At 40.9% G+C, this 21,450-nt stretch overlaps 1 protein-coding gene and 1 pseudogene across 2 annotated transcripts; both read left to right on the forward strand.

The window, feature by feature from the left end:
- The first annotated feature begins 2,046 nt into the window (after nt 1-2,046).
- LOC112915010 (olfactory receptor 11H6-like) lies at nt 2,047-3,597 on the forward strand (annotated as a pseudogene).
- A 7,086-nt stretch (nt 3,598-10,683) lies between these two features.
- On the forward strand, nt 10,684-16,040 carry LOC112915011 (olfactory receptor 11G2-like). 2 transcript variants are annotated; one of them, XM_025992310.2, is made up of 2 exons: nt 10,684-10,703; nt 15,137-16,040. In XM_025992310.2, exons 1-2 carry the CDS (start codon nt 10,684-10,686, stop codon nt 16,038-16,040), a joined length of 924 nt encoding a protein of 307 aa, XP_025848095.2. The 2 variants fall into 2 exon arrangements, with proteins under 2 accessions (XP_025848095.2, XP_025848096.2); XM_025992311.2 differs by lacking the exon at nt 10,684-10,703 and having other exon boundaries at nt 15,066-16,040.
- Nucleotides 16,041-21,450: the final 5,410 nt, after the last annotated feature.

Raw genomic sequence — 21,450 nt, forward strand, 5'->3', positions numbered from 1 at the left:
CCACCCAATGAAAGTTAGATAAATTCTTGATTCCAAATAATAATTTTGGCAGGCTTTAGTGTCAAGAAAATTCTTTGTGCATTCAAACATTAAAACCTTTTAATGAATAAATAACTCAAAAAACTGGCTGCTGTGCATACTAGGATATCAATTTTCACGACTGGAAAAGTGCTGTCACCATTTAAAAGACAAAAACATTTCTACCTAACACAAATGATCCTGCGAAAATAAGCAAACGGCAAGTCATAATCCTTCATGAAACTCTTTTTGCTCATTGATGCTGTGTAGCCAATAAATTATTAACAAGGTTGTAGTCTCACTAGAGACGGCTACAAACCAATAACAGAAAAAAAAAGTTATTAAATATCTCAACTCCATACACACATACCCATATACACATGCATATATAGACATATAAGTAATAAAAATGAAAGGATCCAAACTTTGAGTCATCTCTCTCAGCAATAACTCACTCTAAAGAACAAAGAAAATTCAACAATCATGCCAAATTTTATGGTCACCTGCTAAAATGGTCTGAAATAACCTAAAGGACTAGATGGGGAGTTATCGTTTAAAACTTTGGCATTCCATCACACATTCCATGTTCTCTACTCTTGGAATTTGATCACCATGAAATGAAATTTACTTCTCAGTGTCATACTAGAAGCACAGAGTGAACCTGGAAGAAAACCTGCTAATATAAAGAAGGAATAGCCACTTTCCAACCATGGAGTAAGTTAACAGGAATTCTCATTCATGAGAAATCTGACAACATGACTCTGATACTGATATATGAGAATCTAAAACTTGCAGCAGACTCAAAAATGAATAAGACTGAATGCAAAAGAAGAAGAAAATTTTAAAAAAGCTCATGTCCCAGTAAGCTGGTGTTGCTATAGTGCTGGTACTATCATAAGGGCAACAAAAAAAATAAGTATCTGCTCTAAGAATAGCATGGGAGTATCTGATCAACACTGGGGAAACTGAGTCCAAAGGCCAATTAAGGGCCTCCTGAGGGAGGGGAACATTGAGGATATAACTGACTATCCCCGCTCATCAATTCTCACTTCTGGAAGTCACAGGAGACACTATCCCATAGGAGGAATCAGATTTCAGAGAAACATAGATAAGTCTGTAGTGGAGCCAATATTTCTCTCCAAACCAGAAGTGTCCAGCAACGCAAGCGCCCTCTCTGGGCTGCTGCCTGCCAAGGAGCCCATGTTCTCCATCGTGCCTGCCTTCTGCTGCCCTGGAAACAGAGGATTACAAGTCAGACCTGCCGGATCTACGGGGAGGTGGGTTCAGAGGAGGTACAAGTGTAGGACAGTCCTCAGGTAGGCCTCCTAGCTCCACCGCCCCTGTGTGATCCTGGAAACAATAGCCCCTCATGTCACCCAAAGAATGTAAGGAGATTCATCTTTACACCTGAGAGGCCTGGCTGTCAGGGAACCGAGAGATGGGGATGAGGAAGAAGGGAGAGTTGGTCCTTCTTAACCAGGAGCTACATCCGGGCAGAACCAGGTCTGTCCCTCACTGTGGAGGGGATTCTGAAATAAATTAATAAATTAAGACCAAACTACTAACAACAGAAACGTAGGCAACTTCACAGGCTTTGTTTTGCTTGTCTCACCATGGAAATCACACGACACGTAAGACTTACTCAGAGAAAGAAGTTTTCGCGAAGATTCTCCTTCAACTTCCCAAAGCAATGCCAACCTTCCACATCTGGACTAGGCAAGGGAGTAGGAGGGGGATCTTGGTCAGAGGGAGGGGTTATGGCTCCCACACTGCTCTCGGTTCCCAGAGGCCTCTGCTGGGCAGTGTCTGACATTTGGGAGCGTCTGCATCCATCCCTAACCCAGAAGAACGGAGGCCTTTCCGGGACACTGTGTGTCACTTCAGGGAAAACCCTCAAAAATCCTTAAATAATATACCAGTTACATTGCTCAGTTTCTCGACCTATAAGTAGGGATTCAACCTACACCAAGGTTTTACAGAAGCATTTGAATTCAACAGGTAGAAGATGGAAGTGATATGAAAGCCATCATGTAGATGTCTGGGGGTTCCAATTTTTATCGAGTTGACAAACCATGATGAACGCTGAAGAATGGATGGTATGTTTGATGATTTTTGTCTCAGTTGTCAGATAACTTTAGACACCGACACCTACAATTCAACACTGATCCAGAATAACAGTGAAATGCAGAAGGTTTCTGTGTGTTGTCACCTTTCTCCCTCTTCTGATGCCTAACATCTGGGTCTCTAATTCCAAACATTTTAGTAATTGAAACACTGTCCAGTAGTAAGGGTCTATCTCTCTTAATCTATAGAAACGAATACGTGATGTTCACACCTACTTACATTTGTGAGCACTGCCATCAACCTTCTCCAAGCTGCTTACTGCATAACATCCTGCGTTTTAATGCGAGAAGGTTCAGAGAGAGAAATGAGAGAATACAAATATCTAAAGTCTGATCACCAAGCCCTACCCAAGGTTTATAATCTTCAGCAGCGTAGCTATTTATTTAATGGAATAATAGAATCTGAGGGAGTTAGGGATCTCCAAAAAGGAAATATTTCTGAAGATTAAGGAATAAGGTCATATTTGTCATTGTCACTTTTTCCTCTTCTACCCCTCAGGAAGCTGCGAATATGTCAGGAGTCAGCACAGTGACTGAATTCATACTCCTGAGTTTTCCGTGCTCCAGAGAGGTTCAGGTCCTCCTCTTCCTGCTGTTCTTTGTGTCCTACATCCTGACACTGATGAGGAATGGGGCCATTGTCTGTGCAGTGAAGCTGGATCCCAGGCTTCACACCCCCATGTACCTTCTGCTGGCCAACTTCTCGTTCCTGGAGATCTGTTACATCAACACCACCGTTCCCAATATGTTACAGAACTTCCTATCTGAGACCAAAACCATCTCTTTCACAGCCTGTTTCTTCCAATTCTACTTCTTCTTCTCCATGGGCATCAATGAGACCCTCTTACTGCCCCTCGTGGCTTTTGATCGGTACTTGGCCATCTGCCAGCCTCTCCATTATCCTATCATCATGAACAACCGCCTCTGCATGAACCTGGTGGCCCTGTGCTGGGTCACAGCCTTCCTCTGCTATCCGATCCCTATCTATTTTATCACACAGCTCCCCTTTTGTGGCCCCAACACCATTGACCACTTTGTCTGTGACCCCAGTCCTCTTCTGGCCCTGTCCTGCATCCCTGCCCCTGGAATTGAGCTTTCCTGTTCTCTATTGAGCTCTCTCATTATCTTCATCACCTTCTTCTTCATCCTTGGTTCGTACACCCTGGTTCTCAGAGCAGTGTTGCGTGTCCCCTCAGCAGCTGGCCGACGTAAGGCCTTCTCCACCTGTGGTTCCCACTTGGTTGTGGTCTCTCTTTTCTATGGAGCCCCCATGGTGATGTACATCAGCCCAACCTCTGGAAATCCATCTGGGATACAGAAGATTGTAACCTTGTTCTACTCATCAGTGACCCCTCTTATAAACCCACTGATCTACAGTCTATGGAACAAAGACATGAAAGCTGCCTTGAGAAAAATTCATATGAGCACAAAAATTAGAGCAAATAAGAGCTCATGAATGGGCAAAATCTAATTAATTATTTTTCTACATTCTATTCCCATCTAAAAAGTAGATATTTCTTTATTTGCCTCTTGAAACGCAAACTCAAAATCATCTATTCCTGCCTACTTACATAATGGACAATCGTATGACAAATTAAACCATACCTTGCCCTCAGGTCAGGAATTTGTAGATCATAATTTAAATTAAATTACCTGGGAGGGGAGGGGCAAGATGGCAGAAGAGTAGGGTCCCCAAATCACCTGTCCCCAACAAATTACCTAGAAAACCTTCAAATCATCCTGAAAATCTACGAATTCGGCCTGAGATTTAAAGAGAGACCAGCTGGAATGCTACAGTGAGAAGAGTTCGCGCTTCTATCAAGGAAGGAAGACGGGGAAAAAGAAATAAAGAAACAAAAGGCCTCCAAGGGGGAGGGGCCCCTCGAGGAGCCGGGCTGAGGCCGGGGCGAGTGTCCCCAGGACAGGAGAGCCCCGTCCCGGAGGAGCAGAAGCTGCACCAACCTTCCCGGGCGGAAAGGCCTCCCGGGGAATTGGAGCAGGACCCAGGAGGGCGGGGATGCCCTCGGGCTCCCGGGGACAGTAACAGACGAACTGCGCCCCGGGGAGATGCGCGGAGCTCCCTAAGGGCTGCAGCGCTCGGCGGGACCCGGAGCTGCTCGGAGGGGCTCAGGCGGCGGCTCCGCGGAGGGGGCTGCGGGGCGGGAGCGCGAATCCAACAGCGCAGGCCCCGGGGCACAGGGCACCGGGACACAGCCCAGGATCCGGCCTCCCCCCGGGACAGGCAGAGGCCGGGAGGGCCCAGGACAGCAAGGACGCTCCGGCCCCGAGCTGAGCAGATCAGCGGCCCTGCCCGGGAGCCCCCAGGCCCTGCAGACGGAGAGCCCCGGAGTTACTGCGGGAGCTGACTCCAGGGTCCCAGAGCTGCCCCCGCCACTGTGGCTTCCTCCGGGGGCCTCACGGGGTGAACAACCCCACTGAGCCCTGCACCAGGCAGGGGCAGAGCAGCTCCCCCAAGTGCTAACACCTGAGAATCAGCACAGCAGGCCCCTACCCCAGAAGACCAGCTAGACGGACCAGTTCCAGGGGAAGTCAAGGGACTTAAAGTATACAGAATCGGAAGATACTCCCCCGTGTTTTTTTGTTTTTGTTTTATTTGTTTTTGTTTTGTTTTGTGCTTTTTTTTTCTTTCTTTCTTCTTGATTTCTGATTGCTTCCCCCACCCCAACCCCTTTTTTTCTCCTTTCTTTCTTTTTCTTTCTCTTTTTCTCTCTTTTTCCCCTTTTTTCTTCTTTCTCTTTTTTCTTTTTCTCTTTTCTTTCCTTCTCTCTCTTTTTCTCCTTTTCCCAATACAACTTGTTTTTGGTCACTCTGCACTGAGCAAAATGACTAGAAGGAAAACCTCACCTCAAAAAAAAAGAATCAGAAACAGCCCTCTCTCCCACAGAGTTACAAAATCTGGATTACAATTCAATGTCAGAAAGCCAATTCAGAAGCACTATTATACAGCGACTGGTGGTCTAGAAAAAAACATAAAGGACTCAAGAGACTTCATGACTGCAGAATTTAGATCCAATCAGGCAGAAATTAAAAATCAATTAAATGAGATGCAATCCAAGCTAGAAGTCCTAACCACGAGGTTTAACGAGGTGGGAGAACGAGTGAGTGACATAGAAGACAAGTTGATGGCAAAGAGGGAAACTGAGGAAAAAAGAGACAGGCAATTAAAAGACCATGAGGATAGATTAAGGGAAATAAATGACAGCCTGAGGAAGAAAAACCTACGTTTAATTGGGGTTCCCGAGGGCGCCGAAAGGGCCAGAGGGCCAGAATATGTATTTGAACAAATCCTAGCTGAAAACTTTCCTAATCTGGGAAGGGAAACAGGCATTCAGATCCAGGAAATAGAGACATCCCCCCCTAAAATCAACAAAAACCGTTCAACACCTCGACATTTAATAGTGAAACTTGCAAATTCCAAAGATAAGGAGAAGATCCTTAAAGCAGCAAGAGAAAAAAGTCCCTGACTTTTATGGGGAGGAATATTAGGGTAACAGCAGACCTCTCCACAGAGACCTGGCAGGCCAGAAAGGGCTGGCAGGATATATTCAGGGTCCTAAATGAGAAGAACATGCAACCAAGAATACTTTATCCAGCAAGGCTCTCATTCAAAATGGAAGGAGAGATAGAGAGCTTCCAAGAGAGGCAGGAACTGAAAGAATATGTGACCTCCAAACCAGCTCTGCAAGAAATTTTAAGGGGGACTCTTAAAATTCCCCTTTAAGAAGAAGTTCAGTGGAACAATCCACAAAAACAAGGACTGAATAGATATGATGACACTAAACTCATAGCTGTCAATAGTAACTCTGAACGTGAACGGGCTTAATGACCCCATCCAAAGGCGCAGGGTTTCAGACTGGATAAAAAAGCAGGACCCATCTATTTTCTGTCTACAAGAGACTCATTTTAGACAAAAGGACACCTACAACCTGAAAATAAAAGGTTGGAGAACCATTTACCATTCAAATGGTCCTCAAAAGAAAGCAGGGGTAGCCATCCTTATATCAGATAAATTAATATTGACCCCGAAGACTATAGTGAGAGATGAAGAGGGACACTATCTCATACTCAAAGGATCTATCCAACAAGAGGACTTAACAATCCTCAATATATATGCTCCGAATGTGGGAGCTGCCAAATATTTAAACCAATTAATAACCAAAGTGAAGAAATACTTAGATAAGTTTGGAAGGACTTCAAACACATGGAGGTTAAGGACCATCCGGCTCAAAGATGAAAGGGTCAACCAGGAAATTAAGGAAGAATTTAAAAGATTCATGGAAAATAATGAGAATGAAGATACAACCGTTCAAAATCTTTGGGATGCAGCAAAAGCAGTCCTGAGGGGGAAATACATCGCAATACAAGCATCCATTCAAAAACTGGAAAGAACTCAAACACAAAAGCTCACCTTACACATAAAGGAACTAGAGAAAAAACAGCAAATGGACGCTATGCCCAGCAGAAGAAGAGAGTTAATTAAAATTCGAGCAGAACTCAACGAAATCAAGACCAGAAGAACTGTGGAACAGATCAACAGAACCAGGAGTTGGTTCTTTGAACGAATTAATAAGATAGATAAACCATTAGCCAGCCTTATTGAAAAGAAGAGAGAGAAAACTCAAATAAAATCATGAGTGAGAAAGGACAGATCACTACCAACACCAAGGAAATACAAACGATTTTAAAAACATATTATGAACAGCTCTACGCCAATAAATTAGGCAATCTAGAAGAAATGGATACATTCCTGGAAAGCCACAAACTACCAAAACTGGAACAGGAAGAAAGAGAAAACCTGAACAGGCCAATAACCAGGGAGGAAATTGAAGCAGTCATCAAAAACCTCCCAAGACACAAGAGTCCAGGGCCAGATGGCTTCCCTGGGGAATTCTATCAAACGTTTAAAGAAGAAATCATATCTATTCTACTAAAGCTGTTTGGAAAGATAGAAAGAGGTGGAGTACTTCCAAATTCGTTCTATCAGGCCAGCATCACCTTAATTCCAATACCAGACAAAGACCCCACCAAAAAGGAGAATTACAGACCAATATCCCTGATGAACATGGATGCAAAAATTCTCAACAAGATACTAGCCAATAGGATCCAACAACACATTAAGAAAATTATTCACCATGACCAAGTAGGATTTATCCCCAGGACACAAGGCTGGTTCAACACTCATAAAACAATCAATGTGATTCGTCATATCAGAAAGAGAAAAACCAAGAACCATATGATCCTCTCATTAGATGCAGAGAAAGCATTTGACAAAATACAGCATCCATTCCTGATCAAAACTCTCCAGAGTGTAGGGATAGGGGGAACTTTCTGCGACATCTTAAAAGCCATCTATGAAAAGCCCACAGCAAATATCATTCTCAATGGGGAAGCACTGGGAGCCTTTCCCCTAAGATCAGAAACAAGACAGGGATGTCCACTCTCAAAACTACTATTCAACATAGTATTGGAAGTCCTAGCATCAGCAATCAGACAAAAAAAAAGACATTAAAGGCATTCAAATTGGCAAAGAAGAAGTCAAACTCTCCCTCCTCGCCAATGACATGATACTGTACATAGAAAACCCAAGAGCCTCCACCCCAAGATTGCTAGAATTCATACAGCAATTTGGTAGCGTGGCAGGATACAAAATCAATGCCCAGAAATCAATGGCATTTCTGTACACTAACAATGAGACTGAAGAAAGAGAAATTAAGGAGTCAATCCCATTTACAATTGCACCCAAAAGCATAAGATACCTAGGAATAAACCTAACCAAAGAGGTAAAGGATCTATACCCTAAAAACTATAGGACACTTCTGAAAGAAATTGAGGAAGACACAAAGAGATGGAAAAATATTCCATGCTCATGGATTGGCAGAATTAATATTGTGAAAATGTCAATGTTACTCAGGGCAATTTACACGTTTAATGCAATCCCTATCAAAATACCATGGACTTTCTTCAGAGAATTAGAACAAATTATTTTAATATTTGTGTGGAATCAGAAAAGACCCCGAATTCGGGGAATTTTACAAAAGAAAACCATATCTGGTGGCATCACAATGCCAGATTTCAGGTTGTACTACAAAGCTGTGGTTATCAGGACAGAGTCGTACTGGCACAAAAACAGACACATAGATCAATGGAACAGAATAGAGAACCCAGAAGTGAACCCTGAAATTTATGGTCAACTCCTATTCGATAAAGGAGGAAAGACTATCCATTGGAAGAAAGACAGTCTCTTCAATAAATGGTGCTGGGAAAATTGGACATCCACATGCAGAAAAATGAAACTACACCACTCCCTTTCACCATACACAAAGATAAACTCAAAATGGATGAAAGATCTAAATGTGAGACAAGATTCCATCAAAATCCTAGAGGAGAACACAGGCAACACCCTTTTTGAACTTGGCCACAGTAACTTCTTGCAAGATACATCCACGAAGGCAAAAGAAACAAAAGCAAAAATGAACTATTGGGACTTCATCAAGATAAGAAGCTTTTGCACAGCAAAGGATACAGTCAACAAAACTAAAAGACAACCTACAGAATGGGAGAAGATATTTGCAAATGACATATCAGATAAAGGGCTAATTTCCAAGATCTATAAAGTACTTATTAAACTCAACATCAAAGAAACAAACAATCCAATCATGAAATGGGCAAAAGACATGAAGAGAAATCTCACAGAGGAAGACATGGACATGGCCAACATGCACATGAGAAAATGCTCTGCATCACTTGCCATCAGGGAAATACAAATCCAAACCACAATGAGATCCCACCTCACACCAGTGAGAATGGGGAAAATTAACAAGGCAGGAAACCACAAATGTTGGAGAGGATGCGGAGAAAAGGGAACCCTCTTACACTGTTGGTGGGAATGTGAACTGGTGCAGCCACTCTGGGAAACTGTGTGGAGGTTCCTCAAAGAGTTAAAAATAGACCTGCCCTACGACCCAGCAATTGCACTGTTGGGGATTTACCCCAAAGATTCAGATGCAATGAAACGCGGGGACACCTGCACCCTGATGTTTCTAGCAGCAATGTCCACAATAGCCAAACTGTGGAAGGAGCCTCGGTGTCCATCAAAAGATGAATGGATAAAGAAGATGTGGTTTATGTATACAATGGAATATTACTCAGCCACCATTTGCGTCAACGTGGATGGAACTGGCGGGTATTATGCTGAATGAAGTAAGTCAATTGGAGAAGGACAAACAGTGTATGTTCTCATTCATTTGGGGAATATAAATAATAGTGAAAGGGAATATAAGGGGAGGGAGAAGAAATGTGTGGGAAATATCAGAAAGGGAGACAGAACATAAAGACTCCTAACTCTGGGAAACAAACTAGAGGTGGTGGAAGGGGAGGAGGGGAGGTGGGTGACGGGCAGTGAGGGGGACACTTGACGGGATGAGCACTGGGTGTTATTGTGTATGTTGGCAAATTGAACACCAATAAAAAATTAATTTATTAAAAAAATAAAATATGAGTTCGTGAAAGAAAAAAAAAAAGGAACAACTATACTAATGTTGATGATGATGTAATGGTGCCAGCGCTCTCATACACTGCTAGTGTGAATGTAAAACAGTACAAGCAGTTTAGAAAAGTTTAGCAGTTTCCTAAAAAGTTAGCCATTTATCTACCATTTCGTAAAGCCATTTCACCCCTAGCTATTTACCTAAGAGAAAGAAAGCATACAACGTCTTATACACAAATATTCCTAGAAGTTTTATTGATATTAACACAAAACTGGAAACAACCCAAACATCCATCAAAAGGCAAACAAATGAACAAATTCTTGTCTATCCATACAATAGAATATCAGCAATAAAAGGGAATGATCCATCATTAGATACAACATGGATGAATCTTAAAATAATTGTGTCGAGTGTCACGCCAGTCAGAAGAACTAAAATGAACCAAGTCAGGAAACAACACGCTGTTGGTGGGAATGCAAACTGGTGCAGCCACTCGGGAACACAGTGTGGAGGTTCCTCAAAAAGTTGAAAATAGAGCTACTCCATGACCCAGCAATTGCACTACTGGGTATTTACCCCAAAGATACAGATGTAGCGATCCAAGGGGAACCCTACACCTCAATGTTTATAGCATCAATGTCCACAGTAGCCAAACTATGGAAGGAGTCCAGGTGTCGATTGACAGATGAATGGATAAAGATGTGTGTGTGTGTGTGTGTGTGTGCATGTGTGTGTACACACAATGGACTGCCAATCAGCCATCAAAAAAGTGATACCTTGCCATTTATAGTAATGAGGATGGAACTAGAGGGTATTATGCTAAGCAAAATAAGCCAATCAGAGAAAGACAATTATCATCTGATCTCCCTCACATGTGGAATTTTAGAAATAAAACAGAGGATCATATGGGAAAAGAAGGAAAAATAAAACACAAGACAAAATCAGAGAAGGAGACAAACCATGAGACTCTTAATCATAGGAAACAAACTGGGGATTGCTAGGGGAGGGGAGTGGGGGTACTGGGTAACTGGGTGATGGATGTTAAGGAGGGCACGTGATACAATGAGCACTGGGTATTATATACGACTGATGAATCACTGACTTCTGCCTCTGAAACCAATAACAACATGTTAGCTAATTGAATTTAAATAAAATTTAAAAATAAAAAAATATAATTGTGATGAGTGAAAGACACTAGATCAAAAAAATACATGTTATGATTCCATATATATATTTATATATATAAAGGTATAAAAAATGCAAACATCTACAGTGAGAGAAATATTAGGGGATACCTGGAAGTGATGTCAGGGAAGGGTAGGAGGGAGGAATTGCAAAGGGGCACACTTAGGGAAGTTAAGGATAGATGTGTTGGTTGATTAATAAAATGATCAATTGATTGGTTAATATGTCATCCTTCCTGTAAGAGATTTAAAGCAAGGAAATATTTCAACCTATATAGGAAAAAAAAACCCACAGAAATTAAGCTAGGCCCCAAGGGAAGTGAGTAATAAGCCTAGAGATGTCTCCTGACACGGTTTTCCTTTCAAAAACAATAAATGGATCCTCAAGGATCCAAAAAAAAGGGGGGGGCGGTTACTCCCTGACAGACTCTGCTTATAACCTCTCCACCCTTCCACAAACACAACCAAGGGTCCTTACCACAACCACTTCTACTTCTTTTCTCCCCTCTGGTTATTGCCATCTCTCTAAGAAAATTTAAAAAAAGAAGCTTTTGAGAAACTTCAGTTTGGAATTCCCTTTGCTGATCCAGGTAAGAATGCTACGAAGTGTTTAAAAGAGCAAAAGTCACAACCTACTAGCTTTCATCCACAGCCCTCCAAATTTGCTACAGCCGGTCACGTTCAACCAATTATTTCTTAAGCATTTTCTGGTCAGGAAACAGCCAAGATACCTCTGCAGGCACTTATCTCATTCAGTAATCTTTGGACCAGCCCTCTAAAGAGGCATGATTATGGCATTTTATCACTAAAGAAACTGAGTATTAATTTCCTACAATCAATAAAAAAAGCTCTTGACTCTGGATCCTATGTCTTGTCTATAACGCACAGCTATAACTCCAACCAGGAAAATTATCCTGACTTTTCAGTATTTTCTACCGATTACCGATTACTGATGTGCAGGCCCCTCATTGAGACTATACAACCTAGCTGAAGGAGGGAAATGAGTCGTCTCGAGACATGTCTGGGGGGCAACGGAGACACGGGGCCAGCACGGGACATACCAAGATCAGGAAATGCCTTTTTGAGCTGTGTAGCCCAGGACCTGGTTCACTCACTTAGCTGTCTTAACCTTTTCTGAGTTGACTAATTTAACAAGTAAACCAAAAACAGAAAGCAAAAAACAAAACAAAACAAAAAAGATGACTGTTGTTAATTAACTCAGTCCATTAACTCAGCCTGGGGTGGTAAAGACACTGCTGTTGACAGCACCCTCTGCAGTCGCTACAATGGGAATTGATCAGTTTGGGGTTTTTGTTGTTGTTTTGGCAGCTCCTGCTCAGACTCGTGACGGGTAAACATCGCAGTTCTCTTCTGTGCAGAAGAACTAAGTGATAAAAGATGAGTAGCAATACAGGCCTGCTAGATATACAGGATTGAGCATAAAATGGTGATGGCCATTCCTGTTTTCTAGAACACCTTGGTGAGACTTCCTGACACAGAACTCCTCTTTGCAGAGGTATGGTTTTATTCAGAAGCCTAACGTGATGGGTTTTTCTGTTTTTAGGAAGTTATATGCTGCTGCTGCTGCTTGGCAGATGGAGGGTGGAGGAACAAAAGTGGAAGCAAGGGGTTCTGTTAGGTTGCTACTGCAGAAGCGCAAGGAAGGGAAGATGCAGTCATTTAAATTTGGGAAACAACAGTGAAGACAAAGAGAGTATATGACATGAGTCGTAGTTCAGGAGCAGAAGGTTCTTGCTGATGAACTGGATGTGAGGGGAAAGAGGAAGGAGGAGAGGAGACATTAGACTAAACCAGGAAAGGTAAGTTCTTGTATATTAAGCCATTAAAAGTGCTGAAAATATTTTGAGGTAATGGACAAAGTGATCATTACAAAAAATCGACTTTTAGAAATATCCTGCGAAGTACTTTGATTAAAAATGCCCCAACCTTAGGGGTCTGGCTGGTTCAGTTGGTTCAGCATCTGACTCTTGATCTCACCATAGATCTTGATCTCAGGGTCTTAACTTTAAGCCCCAGGCTGGACATGTTGCCTACTTAAAAAAAAAAAAAAAAAAAAAAAAAGGAAGCAATACCCTAACCACAATTAGTAATAAATTACTCTGAACTATTGAAAACTGAACAGCTTTTCTAAGTTGATACTAAAACTGTTAAGACTAAAAGGGACTTTTTTTTAATTCTATGGAATTTAAAGTCCATTAGCAGCTTTCACATGTTAAAGCAAATCTTATTTTGAGTCACTCCTTCCATTCCTTGGCAGTTAATGTACTGTCCACGGCTTCAATATTTGTTAACAGCCCCATTGAAAGAACAAACATTTGGGGAAAAAATGATTACTTCAGAAAAGACTACATTCTGATTATGTTCACCCTGAATGGGAACAGTGTAAGGTGATGCAAATGAATATTAAATATTTTATGTCTGGTTTAAGTTTGCCTTCAAAAGATGAATACTAAGTATCTGAAACGTAAGCTCAGTTCCAAGTCACGTGTTCTGAAATTCAAAGAGGAAAGGGCATTTAGAAAGTATGAGTTTATGGTACAAGAACCAGAACTTGTTCCTCCCACAGCTGAGGCACTAAAAGACCTGCTGTAATATAAAACATAAACTATCAGGATCTTGGGAAATTTTATTGGCCACATGAGTCCCCCATGTCATCAAAATCAAATAAAATCCAGAAATAGATCTTGCTCAGAGAGGGAAGCTTTTGTACAGTTTATAAATTCCAAACATTACTCAGTTTGCCAGTTTCCTATCATAAATCTTCCTTTTAAATCAACACAAAAATATACTATCATCAACTACTTCCCTCCTGACACCTTCTGCCATTTTATTCCAGAAATTTTATTGTTTTTGAGTACTCCCAACAGACCACCGTCAGACTCCTTGGACAACTATGCAGGCTCTGAAAAATAATTTGATTAATTAATACTACATTCCAGATAATGGAAATGGATATTTTTCATGTTTCTTAGACTTACCTTATTTACAGAGGCTATAATACCAAGACCCAGGATTCAGGGCAGGATTATTTAACAAAGGATGTATATTGTGTGTTTTTCTTAGCTCAGCAAAACATAAAGCCATTATGCAAATATATAACCATCTAAAGTCATCCTGACTTGAGGTGCTCCCAAGCAGTGACAAAAAGGGAGAAAAAATTAAAGTTTTCTCTTCTTTTCAAGCTTAATGCTACATTTACCTTAACATTAGAGAATTGTATCAGGTTCCACTGGAATATATCAACTGGAATAGAAATAGAAAATGGATTTTGTGGAGTCATATCCCCATCCCAGACAAAGACCCGTTTCCACAAAACCACAATAATCCTCATCCTATCCCTCAGCTGTATCTATCCTAGAAGGCTGGGGAGCTATATTAACAGAAGTGAGCTGCAGCTATTTCCTACAATTTGAATGTTTTACTCCTGAAATTGGTGGGTTGCATTACCAAATAGAATTGATGAGTTTGTTAACTACCGCAAAGCAGTAACGTGATTCCAATAGTCGCAAGGTTCTACTGCTCCAACAACACACAATCTGAGTCACCTTTGCTCACAAGTAGCTGTGTTGGGGTGAACTCTTTCTGGGAACTGAAAAAGGTGCATTATTCATTCATTTTTATGAGTATTTATTAAAAGCTGTCTAAGGGGAATGTTACAGCTGGAAGGATCGAGAGGGAGAGGATAGTAATTAGGATGAAGCATGAGGCAGGATTCTAGGGTACAAGTGATAGTCTATTTTTAAGATTATATTTATTTATTTGACAGGGAGAGAGAGAGAGGGCACAAGCAGGGGAGTAGCAGGCAGAGGGAGAGGGAGAAGCAGACTCTCCGCTGAGCAAGCAACCCATGCAGGACTCGAACCCAGACACTGGGATCATGACCTGAGCCGAAGGCAGACACTTACTGATTGGGCCACCCAGGCACCCCATGATAGCCTATTTCTTGACCTCAGTGGTAGTTACTACGGAGGTATATATATAATGATTCATTAAGTTATAAGCTTATGTATTAATCATGTTTGCATATATTTCACAATAAAGAAACATCTGTCTATCCACTGATATTCACTGGCTTCTTGTGTTTTTCAGCTCAACAACTAAACTAGAACAGTATTTCAGGATTAGACAGAAATAGTAATTACTAAGATATAAGTGTTTATTGCGTTCCACAGAGTGGTTTCAATGCATATCTGGATCTGCATCCATACAGACATTCAATAATGTGATGGTCTTTCACAGCTCCCGGACCCATGAAAGTCTCCAGCACCACCAACACGTCCAGCACCATCTCCAGCTTCATCCTCCTGGGCTTCCCTTGCTCCAGGGAGGGGCAGCTCCTCCTCTTTGGGCTCTTCTCCATTCTCTACCTCCTCACCCTCATGGGCAATGGGTCTATCATCTGTGCCGTGCACTGGGACCAGAGACTCCACACTCCCATGTACATCCTGCTCGCCAACTTCTCCTTCCTAGAGATCTGGTACGTCACCTCCACTGTCCCCAACATGCTGGCCAACTTCCTCTCTGACACCAAGGTCATCTCCTTCTCTGGGTGCTTTCTCCAGTTCTACTTTTTCTTCTCCTTGGGTTCTACAGAATGTTTTTTCTTGGCTATTATGGCGTTTGATCGGTACCTTGCCATCTGCCGGCCTCTACACTACCCAACCATTATGACAGGACGTCTCTGCACCAGTCTTGTGGTCAGTTGCTGGGTACTTGGTTTCTTCTGGTTCTTGATTCCCATCATCATCATCTCCCAAATGTCCTTCTGTGGATCCAGGATCATTGACCACTTCCTATGTGATCCAGGTCCCCTGTTGGCCCTCACCTGCACTAGAGCCCCTGTGATAGAGTTAACTAGCTCCACCTTAAGTTCTCTGCTCTTGTTTATTCCCTTTCTCTTTATCATGGTGTCCTACACTCTGGTCCTGAAAGCTGTGTTGAAAGTCCCTTCCGCAGCTGGACGAAGAAAGGCTTTCTCCACCTGTGGGTCTCATCTGGCCGTGGTTTCACTGTTCTATGGCTCAGTGATGGTCATGTATGTGAGCCCAACATCTGAGCATGAAGCTGGGATGCAGAAGATGGTGACTTTGTTTTATTCCATAGTTACTCCACTCATCAACCCTGTAATATATAGTCTAAGGAACAAAGATATGAAACATGCTATGAAGAAATTATTGAGAACATAAAAGTAAGAGTCTTGGTTTAGAAGATTTGGAGACAGAATCTGTTTTTATTTTCTTAGTTAAAAAGAAAACTGATATCATTCAGAATATTGTCTACATCGTTTTGAACTTTATACATCATATAGTTTATTTCCTAAAATTTATGGGGCCATACAGGATCTCAGAGATGCACTTCATCTCACTAACTTTATAGTTGATAGAGTCATAGATTGAAAAACTGAACTCAGTTTGTTGAAGAAATAGAATTTAAAATATATCCTGCCAATTTAGTACGAAAAGTGATGCATATAGAAAGCATTATGAGGTTGCATGTTGGTTGACTGTGACTGAAATGAGGGGTGGGGTTAAGTTGTAAAAGGTGGCTGATTGCTCTCTACCCATGTACATGTTTTTTGAGATGGCTGTCCCATATTTTTTGTATATTGGAATAAAAATTTCTATAAATTATTATGACTGAAAGTAGATATTCTAAATTGTCTCACTGCTAAGTCATATGACTTCTATCTTCAAAACTCTACCTTTAGAAGATTGCTTAAGACAGGGGCCATGAAACTTCAGGAAAAGGGGGAAAGGAAATGTGCAATATACGGGTCTTGTTGCTTCCAACCACCTATATCAGATTATTCTTTTCTGTGAAGGCAGTAGAAAGACCTCACTTTCATAACTTACTACTCTTGATATTTTCTTTAAGGATGCTTTTCATTAAAGATCCTCTCATGAGGTATTTAACTGCGAGCTGAAAGGCTAAGGTGCTCCAGTCTTAGCTCTTCAATGAATTGTGTGAACTTAGGCCAATCACTTAACCTCTCTATGCTTCAGCATCCCTATCTTGTAAAATGGGAGTAATACTACCCCCAGAGGGTTGTTGTAGGGATTAATTAGATATAATATCTGTATAGTAGCTAAGGTTCTTAAAGAAGGCACTATATAAATACAAAATTGTATCTATTAAAGTTGGTTTATTTGTGGAAAAAATATATCTCCTGCCAAGCCTCTCCACAGTGATTGAAGAGAATAAAATAGTTTTATTATTGAACAAGCACTAAAGCAAGGGAATATGTGTATCACAGCAATTGGCTAAGAGATGGCAAAGACATATAGAAATCTCATTCCTTTATGTAGCGAGCAAATACAACTTATTTACATACATGTTTTCAAAATAAAAAATAGTCCTCAAAAAGACTTGACAGCACCCTTGTCACACATAGTTCATCCTAGATTCACTTAGTAATGGGAATGGCCATCTGTGTTTGCTAATTGGCTTCATACAACGGAAAAATAGACCTATGTCTACTACCTGAGACAGTTTTGCAAGTTGGAAATAGGCCAACAAAGCTAGGCTCATACACCCCCACAGAAAGGGGGAATTGGGGCACTACCAACTTTGATGATTACATTTCAAAGAGACTTCCTAGGTCCTTGACAAAGACATTCCTGAGTCATGAAGCTGGCAAGAGTCTCACGTCGATTTTTAAAATTTTTACATACATTTCAATATTTAAAATATTACATTCAGAATTTATTCTTGAGCCAAAACCATGTAAAAAAAAAACCATGTAAGCTGGAATGTGAAATGTACTTTGTGTATTTGACCTATTTTTATAAATTCATCTTTCTTTTTGACTCCAAAGGATACATTGATATTTATTTGTATTCAAGAAAGATCTCTTCAATGCAATTATTCTTCTCATCCACAGTAAAAAAAATGATTTTTCTTTCCTAGTATATAAATAATAAATGCTCATTATAGTAATTCTCAAACAATAAATTATAAAAATATTTTATTTTTTATAAAAATATTTTAAAGTTATCTAAAATCCCACCACTCTGAGGTAACCACCATTAATACTTCAGTCAACAATCTTTCATGTATTCTTGTATACAAGTACACATACATTCACATATGCTAATTTTACATGAATGAGTTTTTCTTATGGTGGACTCCTTTATTTTCTCCTTCCTACCACTTCATCCTCAATCTACTTTTCACTCTACCACCACCACCCCCTACTAGACAGACAATATTAGCAACCTAATACACATGCTTCATACTGTTCTCCATGCTCCTAATTACATCAAAATATTTGTAATCATATATCAAGGTTTTTTCATTTATCTTACAAAAATCAAATTATATTTCATTGACTTCTCAATATAGTGTTTTTACATTTGGTCTTACAATATATGCAACTCCCTCCAAAGTAATTTAGGTGTACCAAATATTTTCATTTTTTATAATAGGCCAGAGATGTATAATTAATAAAATTAGGTTCCTTCAACAGGATCTTTTAATAGGAAGAACTCTTCATGAGCTATGGATAATATTCATCCCATAAAAGACATGACTAAGAACAGGTTTGATGCCCTTATTGAGTAGATTTTACCAAGATGTTTAAAATTAGAGTCTTTATAGAGGCTATCATTATTATAGAGGATATGAGAAGATGTGATTAGTCATCTCTGTTTCTACTAAATAGCCAGATATGGGATGCATATACATTACCATGGTTTCATAGAACAGAGACAGCACCACCAAGAGAGACTCACATTTAGAGAAGGCATTTCAACAATGAAATGCTGGGAGTGCCTGAAATGTAGTTCTTAGAACCAATATATATGATCCACGGATATACAAAAAAGTGAAATGACAAGTATATAGTACATGTTCTATGATATGGCTTAAGTATGGTACATGACTCAGTGGGCCCATTTGTAGCAGATGCTATAATGTGCTGTCCAGATCTTTCCTTCAAGAATGAGACACTCCACAAGACAGGATGAGCACTGGGTGTTATGCTATATGTTGGCAAATTGAACTCCAATTTTAAAAAAAATACAAAATAATTAATTAATTAATTTTAAAAATAAAATAAAAACAACAAACAGCAGCTATTAAAAAAAAAGAATGAGACACTCATTTCTCTAACTGACATAAGTCTAGCATGCTGATATCCTTGCCAGAAATTGCCTCAAGCCACAGAGACTAGCTTTTTCCTTGATTATCTGCCCTACCCAGAGTCAGCTCACATCCAATGATTGGTCAGTGCTGGTGTACAAAGGCTTAACACTCTTTCCTAAATCTGTGACAAATAGGAACAGCCATCCCACCTACAGGATTTCATATGGCAACAACTGAGACTTTTGTTTCAACTTTATCACAATTCAACTTCTTCTTCTACCCTACCCTACTTTCCTCAATCCTGTACAGCTGTTGTTCCCAAGAGAACTCCACAACAATCTCTCTTCATGAAACCTTAGCATCCATTTCCATGGAACCCAATCTATACCACCATGTCACTTAGAAAGAAGATAGAGACTGAATGAGAAAATCAGTGAGTCAAGAGTCACATCACCTTACCACAGATCCTGTCATGAGGATGGGATAGTGCAGTGAGTAGCAGCAGGCCAAGTGCTAACCATCTTCCATGACACAGTAGAAGAACAATGCATTTGTGCTTAGAAAAAAGAAGTACAACCAAGTGAAGCAATCACAATATGAAAAGGTACTGATTTTAGAAAGAAAACTGTCCAACATGTTGGATATTGTACAAGTAACAGAAAATCACGATAGCTGACACTCCATGGAAGCTGATGGAGTAAGAGGATCCTAAGTTCACCTCATCTAATGAATATAACTAGAAAATAGTCTCATCAGTGTAAATAACCCAGAAAATGGCCCGAAGACTGTCAAAACAGACTCTCCACAGCTAAATGTAGAGAAGAGGCCACATCGAAGAGGATAAGAAGGGCAGAGACATGGTGAAGAGTTAGACAGACCATAGGACTGGCTGTGGGAGGGTCTCTGCAAGCACAGAAAGAGGAAAAAAACAGAATATCACACCAGGCACCTCAGGCATGGGGAACCCACACAGAGAAGACCAATCCTTGTAATATTTGGCTTTGAAAACCAGAAAGGCATAATTTCATGATTCTTAGAATCAGCAGGGCTTAACACCAAGAACTTTAAAAATCAGCGGGCTCAACTCTGGGAGAGCCAAGAGGACAAGAGAAAATGGAGTCCCCACCCACTCTCTTTAAGAGACAGCACAACTAAAAGCTCTGTGGAGTTACTGCATAGAAGCAGCATTCAGAAAAACCACGTAGGGTATATGGGAGGGAGACTTATTCGTTAATTTCAGAGCATGTGCTAGAGGTGCAGGGAACCTTGAGAGAATTCTCCAAGAATAAGAGAACTGGCAGGCACAATTTCCCTTCCCTGGGCCCCAGCCTAGACACAAGGAACCAACACAGCACCAACATTCACTATCTAACTTGCTAACAGCACACCCCATCCCCAAGTTCTCCTGTGGACATGCCCCTTCCATCTAAGTTTCCCCTCCAGGTTCCCTCCCACAGCAAACTCACACAAACCTTGCTAACACCACACATCCCACCCCTACCTTGTCCTAGTAACCTACCCTCCAATACAACCTTGACCAAGCCATCCAAAGTGGGGCCACAATCTTGGCAGTGTGCACGCAACCCCAACAAGGGTCAGCACTATTCCAAAAGTGACTCCTGCACAGGGAAGAGGGGAAGGTAATTGTATATACTAGCCCCAATGCTGCCCTAGGAGTGGCCTGCAGACAGACATCCAGTTGAATTTCTCAGAGGACAGCTCAGGGAAAGTGCCCAGTAGTTTGGTGCTACTGCCTCTCTGGCAAATGCCTGATCTGACTTAATTCAAGCCCAAGATGACCCCAGACTGGCCCACTAACAACAAGGGACCAAACCCTGCCCACAACAGACAAAGAGAGCCATTGAAGATGACTAGACTGAAGGCAAAAGTGGCTCAGCCACAATATTAAGGCACATACAACACACATAGGAGACACCTATGAAGTATCAGCTTCTGGTAAACAAGGACATTGAACTGCAGGGCATGACAAAGCCTCTTCATAAGGCCACTACTTGCAAGAGCAGGAGATGTAATTGACTTTCCTAAAACATAGAAACAGGCACAGAGAATTGGACAAAATGAAGGGCAGAAAATATGTCCCAATGAGAGAAGAGGACAAAATCACAAGAGAGCTAAATGAAATGGAGATAAATAATGTGCCTGATAGAGAATTGAAATAATGGACTTGATATCCACTGGGCTTGAGGAGAAAGTAGAGGACCTCTATGAGACTATTAGCAAAGAGATAAAAATCAAAAAAGAACCAGAGATGAACTCAATAACTAAAATTAAAAATACACTAGATGGAATAAATAATAGAATAGAGGAAGCAAAAGAATGGATCAGCAACCTGAAGGACAGAACATTGAAAAGCAATCAGGCTGAACAGAAGAAAGAAAATTAATAGCAATAAATGAGGATAAACTTAGGGAACTCAGCGACACCATCAAGATTAATAATATTCACATTATAGGAATCCCAGGAGAAAAGAGGAAAAGGGGCAGAAAATTTATT

Source organism: Vulpes vulpes, chromosome 10 (assembly GCF_048418805.1).
Source record: "Vulpes vulpes isolate BD-2025 chromosome 10, VulVul3, whole genome shotgun sequence".
Classification (NCBI taxonomy): domain Eukaryota; kingdom Metazoa; phylum Chordata; class Mammalia; order Carnivora; family Canidae; genus Vulpes; species Vulpes vulpes.